Source organism: Electrophorus electricus, chromosome 4 (genome assembly GCF_041902795.1).
Source record: "Electrophorus electricus isolate QZ-2024a chromosome 4, ASM4190279v1, whole genome shotgun sequence".
Taxonomy (NCBI): Eukaryota; Metazoa; Chordata; class Actinopteri; order Gymnotiformes; family Gymnotidae; genus Electrophorus; species Electrophorus electricus.
The window spans coordinates 5,517,027-5,528,439 of NC_137500.1; the positions used below are offsets into that span (position 1 = coordinate 5,517,027).

The 11,413-nt window shown below is 41.7% G+C and overlaps 2 protein-coding genes across 4 annotated transcripts; one reads left to right on the plus strand and one right to left on the minus strand.

The window, feature by feature from the left end:
* Positions 1–490: 490 nt before the first annotated feature.
* LOC113573160 (cholesterol side-chain cleavage enzyme, mitochondrial) lies at positions 491–4,034 on the plus strand. The gene is made up of 9 exons (XM_027003263.3): positions 491–795; positions 1,407–1,562; positions 1,669–1,868; positions 2,148–2,351; positions 2,510–2,670; positions 2,751–2,917; positions 3,331–3,409; positions 3,500–3,691; positions 3,907–4,034. The coding sequence occupies exons 1-9, from the start codon at positions 524–526 to the stop codon at positions 4,024–4,026; spliced, it is 1,551 nt and encodes a 516-aa protein (XP_026859064.1). The 5' UTR covers positions 491–523; the 3' UTR covers positions 4,027–4,034.
* Positions 3,690–10,891, minus strand: ccdc33 (coiled-coil domain containing 33). Of its 3 annotated transcripts, none has more exons than XM_081711954.1 (12): positions 10,703–10,891; positions 10,174–10,358; positions 9,997–10,063; positions 7,362–7,545; positions 6,285–6,373; positions 5,825–5,956; positions 5,562–5,649; positions 5,149–5,273; positions 4,826–4,915; positions 4,610–4,726; positions 4,354–4,433; positions 3,690–3,917 (listed from the first exon to the last, which is right to left on the minus strand). In XM_081711954.1, the coding sequence occupies exons 1-12, from the start codon at positions 10,760–10,762 to the stop codon at positions 3,881–3,883; spliced, it is 1,254 nt and encodes a 417-aa protein (XP_081568080.1). In that variant the 5' UTR covers positions 10,763–10,891; the 3' UTR covers positions 3,690–3,880. The 3 variants fall into 3 exon arrangements, with proteins under 3 accessions (XP_081568080.1, XP_026858999.3, XP_081568081.1); XM_027003198.3 differs by having other exon boundaries at positions 10,721–10,888; XM_081711955.1 differs by lacking the exon at positions 3,690–3,917 and having other exon boundaries at positions 4,121–4,433; positions 10,703–10,888.
* Positions 10,892–11,413: the final 522 nt, after the last annotated feature.

The following is an 11,413-nucleotide window of genomic DNA, read 5'->3' on the forward strand; positions in this document are numbered from 1 at the left end:
ATAGATAGGATAGACTTTCCTTGGTAAACCTTTTCTATAATATACATTATGACATGAATATACTAGAACAAAACAAACTATGGGTGATGGAGAAATTCTGAGAATACATTTGGATTCAGGGTGCAAACACATGTAATAAATAGGACATTTTTGTTTTGTTTTGTTTTGTTTTGTTTTTTTGCAGGAAGCAAAATCAGTGTTGACCAGTGTAATTGTAATAAATGTATTAAAATTACATTGAATTATGCAAGTAAATGTAAGTGTAATAAATGCACCTATAGTATGGGTGCACCATATATCATGGCCAGTAAGTGCCAGAGCAAGTTAGGTGTTTATAATGAAGATTAAAATAGGTGGTGAGTTTGCATAAGCTAGCAACTAAACCTTGAATCTAAGAAGCGAGAGGGGGTGCGTGTATATAACCAAAGACCCTGACCAGGAGAGATGTCTGCCCCTGAGAGTGACAGAGAGTAGAAAGTGGAGTGTGAGGAATAGAACGTAGGAGTGTGCTCGAGAGTGCGTGATGGCGGTGAAATGGAGAAGGTGGCCCGGCAGGCTGGTGTACACCATGCAGGACAGTCCAGGCCAGACGAGAGCCTGCCACAGTGGGATTGTTTCTGCTGCGAGAGACACGCTCTTCCCCCAGAGCAGTTCCACTGTCAGGCCCTTCAGTGAGATCCCTGGCCTGTGGAAGAACAGCCTCAGCAACCTTTACACCTTCTGGAAACTGGATGGCTTCAGGAACATTCATCGCATAATGGTGCATAACTTCAACACATTTGGGCCAATTTATAGGTAAACCACTGTCTTTATTGTTCACTAAAACTCTTTTACTAATAGATAAGATTGAGATTTTAATCTAAACATTGTATAGACCATGATGGGGCAAAGGTAGACACAAAATGCTTAACTGTATCTGCTTCAAACCTGCATCTCGCAGTAATAATTTATATTAAGATTTGTTAAGTGTTAATATACATGAAATGTTAATATTAAACTAGTTCCTAATCAAAGTTATTACTATTTACTTCATAATTGAGGGGTTCCAACAAAGCTGAACAGATTGAATTTAATCAACATTTTTCCTAATACATATATCCTTTTCCAAATAAATGTATAAGCCATAACACTCTTACAAAGTCATTTCCCAGTCATATGATTTGAGAAATTATTCTCCAAACACAGTTGCAATCAGTAACCTTTATTCATGCAAGAAACAATCCCATAGACCTCCACCTGTTTTTTAATTGATGATCATATACCTATGACTTTGTCTCCCAACCAACCTGATTATTTTCTTGTTTTATGTTTTTAATATAAATATCAAATGTGGAGTTGAATTAGTCAGGCTATGTCTTGTGTATTAAATTTGTTTCTTAAATGTAGTGCATTTGCACCTCCCACAGGGAGAAAATTGGATACTATGAGAGTGTGAACATCATCAAACCTGAGGATGCAGCCATCTTATTCAAAGCAGAGGGTCACTATCCCAAGAGACTTCGAGTGGAGGCTTGGACTTCCTATAGGGACTACAGGAACCGTAAATATGGTGTTCTTCTCAAGTATGCCTCCTTCTGTGGACACTGTGTTATGGTCACTATTCCTCTGATCATGTTGTACTTAAATATGTATAATTAGAAAGTTTATTTCACCTGTTTCCATCCTCAGAGATGGAGAGGACTGGCGATCCAACAGAGTCATTCTGAACCGGGAGGTGATCTCACCAAAGGTGCAGGGAAACTTTGTGCCGTTGCTGGATGAGGTGGGGCAGGACTTTGTAACTCGAGTTCATAAAAAGATTGAAAGAAGTGGACAGAACCAATGGACCACAGATTTGTCGCACGAACTCTTCAAGTATGCACTGGAATGTAAGGTTTGACACACTATGCAAGTGGTACCTTGGGTCAATGGTTTTGAATCCTACTTACAGTACATCTCTGCGTTGTATAATTGTTTGGGTTTCCTGGTCTAATACATGTGATTCAACTCATTGACCCCTTAATAATTGGAATAAAATCTATATGAGAATAGCAAAACCAATACAGTGCATGATAAAACCACATGGTCTAAGAACATGAAGTGTTTTCCAATGTAAAAGTGCCGATTTGCTATGTGATTGTTCCTGCTGGACCGCTCATGGACCTTAGCTGTGAGTACAGTTCTGTATGGGGAGCGGCTGGGCCTTCTGCTGGACTACATTGACCCGGAGGTTCAGCACTTCATTGACTGCATCACTCTCATGTTCAAGAGCACCTGTCCCATGCTGTACATCCCCCCTAGCCTGCTGCGTCGGGTTGGGGCCAAAGTCTGGAACGACCATGTGAAGGCCTGGGATGGCATCTTCAACCAGGGTAAGAGTGATTCCAAGGGGACAAAATATAACAAGGCATAACAGAAAAATATCACATTAAATATTACTGTGGAAGAGAATAGCTAAAGGTGTGATATTTGTGACTGTTATACCTAGCGCATTCATTTGCTTTGCATTTCTGTTGCATTTGGTATGTAGCGGACCGATGTATCCAGAACATTTACAGGCAGCTGAGGAAGGAATCTGGAGCCCAGGGAAAGTACCCTGGAGTGCTGGCCAGCCTTCTGATGCTTGACCGGCTGTCTATTGAAGAAATCAAGGCCAGCGTGACTGAGCTGATGGCTGGAGGGGTGGACACGGTAAGAGAAAGAAACCCACTTTGCCATCCTTATAATAGATGAGACACATAAGACATGTTGTCATTAAATTCATGCTTCAGACATCTATCACACTGCTGTGGACTCTCTATGAGCTGGCGCGGCACCCTGACCTCCAGGAGGAGCTAAGGGCAGAGGTCACGGCTGCTCGTACTGCCTCGCAGGGAGACAGGCTGCAGATGCTTAAGATGGTGCCACTGCTCAAAGGAGCACTGAAGGAGACACTCAGGTGTGTCTGCAAAAAACTGGAGCTTATGTTTTTGTATTTGTGAAAACAGTGGAATTGATTAGGCTTTGCAAATCCCATCTGAATTGCACCAAGAAGGAGAGACACAGGACTGGACCAGCCTGTTTACAGTGCCCATGGGGTTTTATGTCTGTTTTTTACTTCATTTTTTGTAACAGCTAGCCTGGAATTTGCAACTTGTCATTCATCACACCAATTTCTGTTTGCTTGCATAAAAGACATTATTTCCAGATTTTAGTTTAATTCAATCACAGATCTCAATAGAAATTAACAGTGGACAGTGTTAATTAAACAAGAAACAATATTATTTCAGTCCTGGGAAATGTCCTCTAAATAGGGAATTAGAAAGGGACTATGCTACATTTACTAACTATAAATCTAATTTTTCCATAAAGGCTACATCCTGTTGCAGTGAGTTTACAGAGATATATCGCTGAAGACATTGTGATCCAAAATTACCACATTCCATCTGGGGTGAGTTGAAAACTGAATCATAACTAGAAAATTTTAACTGTTCCTCTTTACCAGTATGCACAAGCCAGCATCTTTGCATGTATCACTCAGACGCTGGTGCAGCTGGGCCTGTACGCTATGGGCAGGGACCACCGTATTTTCCCCCATCCTGAGCAGTACTTGCCCTCACGCTGGCTCCCCACAGAGAGCCACTACTTCAGGAGCCTGGGCTTTGGCTTCGGGCCGCGCCAGTGCCTCGGCCGCAGGATTGCCGAGACTGAGATGCAGCTCTTCCTCATCCACGTCAGTTCTATTACATCTCATCACTGACTGCCTTACCTAAGCTGTAGTACACGCATACAGGTGATAGGATCAGTTTAGTTTGAACTGTGGTGTGAGTCTTGCTGCATGTTTGAATGGAAACGTTACATTTAAGCCTGAGCAGGCATGCCTGGTGAGAATGACTGCTGGGGTAAACAGGTGTGATCTTCTCTAACGGCTTGCTCTTGTATGCACAGATGCTGGAGAACTTCAGGATTCAGAAACAGAGACAGGTGGAGGTCAGAAGCACATTTGAGCTGATTCTGCTCCCCAAGAAACCTATTCTGTTGACTATAAAGCCTCTACATAGCAGCTGATAGCAGTATACAGAATAAAATTAAGTGGTCTAGAGACTGCTGCTGTTTTGCTTTTTAGCAAGATCAAAAACACATGGTATCATTCTACAAGGTATTAGTATCAGAACTTTTGATTTATTAAAGACATTTAATATTTTATTAAATTACTATAAAGTCTATAATTCACCGCAAATAACTCAAGAATAAAGATGTATAAGAGTCACTGAAGATGTGAAAATTTGTGTATTTCATTCTGTGAATACACAAGCTTGTATGAATATCATCCTTTCTTGCTTTTTACCTGTCTTATTTTTATATTTTTTATATCATAAAATAATTTTAAGTTACTGTGATGTAGTATTGAGTCTCTTCAGGGGTTTCAGGTGCCTGTGTCTTACATGCCCCACAATGGAGTCTGACACACTTTTCTAAAAATTAAAAATGGAAAGAAAAAAGAACATTAGTCTAGCTGTGTTCTTTTTGACATGGAATAAAACTAGAATATTACTGTAAGCAGTTATCAACAACAGATCAATTCTGGTATTTTGAAACAAGCATGACCATTATTGTGCTAATGTGTGTATGATCAAGACTGCATGCTGACCTGAGGCAAGTCATGCAGGATCTCTGATGAGGTGCGGGTGAATCCATGGCCATATTCACTAAGTCTGATCAACATCCCCTGTTTTTCTCGGCCCCATTGCCTGGCGTTCTCCTCTAACTAAAGCACACATCACTCACTCAGTTCTCAATTGCACAAATGAGCTAAAAGACACATTGTGGAGTCCCATTAAAGCCATCGACTCTTTGATAAACGCACCTGTTTGTTCAGTGTGTGGATACAGGCCTCTGTTCTCTCAAGCTGCGCCAAAAGGTTCATCCTCTCCCTGTCTATCAAGGGCTGCTGAATCTAAGCAGAACACCGCATTCAGCATGACAACTTTCTACTACAGCATACAGAAGAAGTTGCTTCAGTTATTATTTTTGAGAATTTTTATGAGAAATGTTATATGAGAACTTATTTACGGGCCATTTTGCTGTGGGGGAAGGACGCAGGCGGACCGTTAACTATGGATGACTATGAATGTGTGTTTGAGTGTTTGAAATGGTGGAAGTATTGAGTATGTGTCTAACTGGGTCCACCTGAGCAGGCTGCTGGGTGGGAACGGGTGATGGCTGACAGCGGAGTCTCTCCAGCTCCTTTCTGAGACGAGAGTTCTCTGCTGCCAGCACAGACTCAATCTCTTTCCTCATGTTGTCCTCTATATCTGCACACACACACACACACACACACACGACACTTTCTGAATGTATTACTTTGTGTATAAAAGACAGGGTGAACCAGCATGGTTCCTACATCTCCATTCTCTCTGAGAAAGTCACACTGTAGCCCTAGATCAATTTTGAAATCAATCAATGCTCCATTAAACTGCCATGTTTAAATGCAACTCCATGTTTGTACTCATTTAAAATGTAAGTGCATCTATTACCATGGTGGTTTAATCAGAGACCAGAGACATTTGGTCTGCTATGTGAACACTCTGTGGTGGACACACCTTTTTGTTTTATCTTCTTCCTCTGTGAGATTTCTTTATTTCTCTCCCTGAGCTTTGTCTCCAGCACCTTCTCCATCCTTTCAATAACCTCAGAAAGCAATGGAGAGAAATAATACATATTAGTGAGGCACAAAGGACACACAGCCTCTCCACTCAAACACCTAAGACTATTACAAAGCAACAAATACAGTGCAGCAAACAGAGAAAAATAACAGCAGGTATGCCGCTGGTGGAGGCTGCTTCAGCACCGTGCTGTCTGGTACCTTCTCCTGCTGGCATATGGTACCCTCCAGGCGTGCCAGCTTCCTGGCATGCCCCTGGTAGTGCTGCAGCTCAGCCTGCTGCTGCTGGTGTGCCCGCTGCAACTCTACCAGCTCCTTCTCACTGTCATTTTTCTATGGTGAATCAATGACAGAGAGCATTTCTGGTAATTGCAGTTAATGGAGGTAGAGATATACTGGAGGAAGAGCTTTTGAAGCACACCAAACCGGATGACCTTGTTCAGTGGGACCAGGCAGACAGCACTGATTTATTATTCAATACAGCATTTTCTTAATTTCTGCAGATTTAATGAAGCTGTGGCAGGCAGTCAGTGGGAGATCAGTTTACAATTGCAAACTGCCTGACCATGCAAATGGCCATGGCCTGCTGCAATTCCGCGAAAGCGCTGTTATGCCGATGGCACAGAGAGAGAGAGAGGCCTGTGTACATGCTATAACTCACCCTGATGAGCTCGTTCTGAAGCTGCTGGATCTTATCCGTCTGCTCCATCACCTTCCTGCTCTCAGCGGCCAGCATGAACTTTAGAGAAACTGAAAAAAGGCATACCTGAAGGCATGCTGACAAAAACAGCTCCGGCGAAAAGCATGTCATCCATCTTTGAGAAACGATGAAATTGAGGAATTTCTGCAGCCCACAAATGTCTCATTTAGGGCACTATTTTTAAACACCTTTAAAAACGAGTGTTCAAGAAAGTTTAATAGTTGAGTCACAAACTTTTCAGAAGAATCTCAAACGTTGGTAAAGAACACTGAATTGCACTACACGTTGCTATCCAAGACTTAAAGGCTTCAGTAGTATTGATAAGACACCGACCATTTTTTCCATTGTGACTGAATTAACTCCTTTGATGGCCTTGAAAAGTCTGTGAGGCTTCCTTTATGGAAAAGCCTTGTGAGTGTCTGTGTGTGTGTGTCGCACACTGTCCTTCAGGAGATAAGGCCCTGACTGCTTATCAGACGCTCAGTGCTAAATGAGGAGTCTTATCAAACCAAGGCACAATCCACCAAGGGATTAGCAAAGAGTACCTTCAACTTTCCACTGAAATATGATACCCACACTTACAACCTCTCCCTACCACTGGGAAAAATTTCAGGAAGTGGTACATTTTTAAAGCAAGGATATTTTTACCGGGCTGTAGCTAGTTAAATCAGGATTCCTTCTTTATTGAAGAGGAGACCTCACAGGATCCAATAGGTGGTGTTTGGTAGGGATGGTACAAATGACCATTGGAGGCCTGGAATATGTGTAGCATTCTTAAATCTCTATTTGCAGGTGAACCTACTTAAAAAAAAAAAAGTCAACATTGTATTTATTTAGGAAAGTTATTCCTCATTTTCTTCTTCTTCTTCGTCTTCTTCTTCTTCTTCTTCTTCTTCTTCTTCTTCTTCTTCTTCTTCTTCTTCTTCATAACACCCCTTCAAACATCCCTTTTATTGAATGCTAAATATTAAATCTTAGGTAGGCAAACAGCCACTTGTTGTTTTGACAGGAGAAGAACTACGAAGGAGGACATTCTACCAATTCTGTCTGCGATCTCCGTCTTGGTCATGACATCAATGTCAGTGTCATCGAGCAGGTTGCGGTGCAGGGAGCACGCAGCACGCAGACGGCTGTTCTCCTCCTCCAAATTGGCCACCTGAGAGCGCAGAGCAAGGATGTCCTCCGCCATCTTACCCATGGCATTACGGTAGTTTTCCAGCTCCTGACAGACACAGAAATAAAATGCAAATTTGCTCATATGATTTTCAGGTCACATCTCTTTTTTTCAAGTCTACTGAGTCCATAGATGGGACAGGAACAAGGACAACAGAACCTGCACAGCTCTGTGGGTCAATGCCGACTTTCTTTTGTACCCAAGTCTCGTGTATAATTAAAACCAGTCACCATCTACGCATAAAGGAAAAAGAGTTAGTAGGTCGATGGATCTGATAGTGTGCTAGTGTAAACACCTAAATATTCTGTCTCTACAAAGTCTATAAAGCTCTTACATCCAATATTTCATCTGCTGAATTATCCAGTAGGTTTAAGACACTGAAACATTCTGCTTCCAACTGCATGGACCACCAAAATTGTAATATGATGGACTGTATATTTCAGAAAAGACTCTTGAAAAAGGCTGAATGGTCAAGTGATTGTAGTTGCCATGTCTTTTCACTAGGTGTCCTCATAACCTCAACATCTCATATACCAACACAGCGTTTAAGAGCAGAACATGCTTCACAGTGCCACAACAGGGTTAACATTAGCATCGCTTCTTCATGCTTCCTTTATGCTATGTTTATAAAAGCAGACTTCAGTCTCTGCTTAATTTACATTGATTATGTTGTACATGAAGTTATTATGTTGTACTTAAATAATGTTAAAAAGAACATTAGATATTCAGAGGAATCTCTGCTCTGACTATAATCCTTTATTTGTGGCTCTTATAATCAATCTCCATAGTTTTTGACACAAAATGGGACCTGTCTGATGTTTTTGTTTTTACATTAAGAGGATAAACAGGGATTTAGGTACAACTTGCCTCTTGCACTGTAAAATCTCATTTACATTGCAAGCATGGTTCAATATGATACACTGGCACACTCACTATTCACCCCTTTAAACAAAGCTGGATGGAACATGAAGCCAGAGGGCCTTAAAGGGAAAGCAGACAATTTTTTCAGTCTATCAGTGTGGGTAGCAATAACCTTGCAGATAAGGTATTTGTCCCAAGTTTCAACACGAGACAAGCACTTCTAGAATAAAGCAGAATAAATCCTGTTATAATTCACTTCTATTACATGACAAAAGTGTAAACAAAAATATGTATTTGAAATTTTGAACACAGTTGCAAACACAGTTCCATATTCAGGATGAAAATGGTAAAATAAACAAACATTTAAAAACGTTTTCAGTACACAGCTTCTGCAAAGTTTAAATCAATATAACCCATTTTCAAACATGTTTGTTACTAGTGTTTCATAGTAACATGCTGAACAATAGCAGTATAGCCACAACACTAAACACAACTGGCGGAAGTGTTGTAATCTGGACGGCCTTTGTGCTACTGTACGTGCTGTATGTCATGGACCAGCTCACAGGTTGTTGATATCCAGCAGTTTCCCTTGCCCCTGCCCACTATTCAGGCTCCATGCACATAGTAGGGTTGTGGACGGGGGGCCAGGGATGGGAGGAGAAAACACAGCCGATTAGGAGGTTCCAATCTGGGCCAGTGTGGCGGCATCTCCCCTGGGTGCTGTGGATGAAATTGAGCGCCTAATTGAAAGAGCGCACATGCTATCTGACAATCATGACTGGTGATGAGATCGGAGACTGGGGTCTCAGTGGGGGAGAAAGCAGAGACTAGGGAGGAATCTAATGAGAAGCCCGCGGAAAGCTAAAATCATTTTTGTTCAAATGAAAGCACGAACAACAGGAGGCAAGGAGAGGGAGGAACAGAGAAAGAGAGAGAAAGAGAGAGAGATGAACCCCCACTGACTGCATTCGGAGGAAAGAACAACAGGGACCCGCACAGCGTGTACTGTTGCTCCAGGACAGACACATATGGAGCGCTCCTCTTTCTCTGGGTCCACTATGATGATTGCATGATGATGAAGGAAAGGAAGCCAATATTCCCCCTCCATCTTATTGCACCTCCAGTGCTTTAAACAAGTCTCCAGTGGGCAGTTCTCTTGGTTCTTCAAAACCAAAACACAATAACGAACCAAAACAAATAAAATGCACCAACGGCATGAGTCTCATGCCTATAAGAGTGATGTAAATTTCATCAATATCCTTATCTGTCCCAGCCACAAAGGGAGTGATAAAATGCCCATCTGATCATTGGCTGTACTCCTCTGGTGACAGAGGAAAGGAGGCAGTGGGGAGGGCAGAAATTTCTCTTTTGGGGGAGTCAACCTCCCTACAGATTGCACCGGAGGGTTGTATAAATGTGTAGTTTTCCATTGTTATTTATAACCCCAGACACAACACCACAAATCCTTTTCACATGTGTTTTGGGTTTTAATTGCAGGATTGGATGTTTCAGGCAAGTATTGGACTTGAATGGGAGATTAGGTTCTGCAGATAGCATTTAAAAAGGCTCTTTAAAAAGACTCTTTAGAAAGACTCATTAAAAAGAGTATATGTAGCGCAAAATACTCCATAAGCTCACTTTGGTTTGGTGTTCAGTGATCGCTGCAACATGTGGGCCATCATCTCGAGCATTAGGCAGCGTAAATCTGAAATGTGTCAGAAAAAAGGAACACAAAAAAAATCTGATTTCACTGAATAAAAACAAATCTTCATAATATAATTTACCATTGCTAATATCCGCGTACACATAGATCACCTGTCATGTGGAGTGCGGATTTCAAACGTTTGGTTGAGCTCTGAGGACCTCTGGGGTTTATTTTGTTCTCTTGGTTCTTCTCTGCTATATTGAGGAGATTTGGGCATTCTAAGAAGATGCTGATAGTCTGGGAGGATCTGGGTAAGGGCGTCGTAGGCCGGTAGATCGTATCCATCCTTCTGGGACTACGCAGAACCACAGAGAACATAGCAACTCAACACACAGGGAGCATTTTACTTCAGCCACACCACTCACACTAAACAGGCATGCTGTTCATTCATTGAAATGATTCATAAAAACATATTTCAAAAAAAAAATCAGTAATTCATAGTTCTCATTTTGGATAAATTGTAAATCTGCTGCCAGTGAGTTATAGAGGACAATATTCACTCATGATACAGGGCCAACGGTTTTCCTCACGATCTCATTGTAAATCGTCACATTTTCTGCAAACAAACAACCTTTAACCTGTATCTGATCTCAGAACAGCTAAGAGCAGTTTCTTCTAATAGTTGCATACAGTTCCTACCTTCTCCTGACAACATACCTGTCCAGCAGCTGGCACCTGTGCTTCCGTCGAGTTCTGCATCGAGGGATTTTAACTCAAGAAGGGGATATAATTCACTAGAGGGAAAGCTCAAACGTGCAGTCTACAGGTTATAGCTGGGCTGTTTCCACAACACTAACCTTGCATAGCAACTCAAGTAGCTGCAGTGACAACTGGCAACTGGCAATCTTTTTATTCAGCTTTATTGTGCTGTAACAACCTGTATGGAGCTGTAGCCTGAAAGGAAGACAAGATACAACTCTTTTATAATAAAATATAAGCATATTTTCTCTCCTCCAATGGCTCTAAAAGGACTCGTATGTATGAAAGGCCAATGAAAAGCTCCACTCCTCTATAATAGAGTCACAGATGACTGTCTGTCTCGCAGTAGATTAGTGAGCTGCGATGGCTGGAATCCTGCGATCATGCTGGGAGGGCCTTGTTCCTCATTCTGAGGGTGGCTAGCAGCACAGCAAGCCCCCATGTTACCTTCCGAATACATGTTCCTTGCCCCATGACATAAATCAATATCCAGTCAGTTCAACGGGGCAACGGACTAACTATACTCTGAATATGATAGTATGACTGATAGCGGAAATGGCATTAATATACCGTTGTTAAAGTGACACTTCTTGGAATTATATTTTTAAATGCATAACCCCTATGCGATATGCAGTATTAGGTTTCCACTTT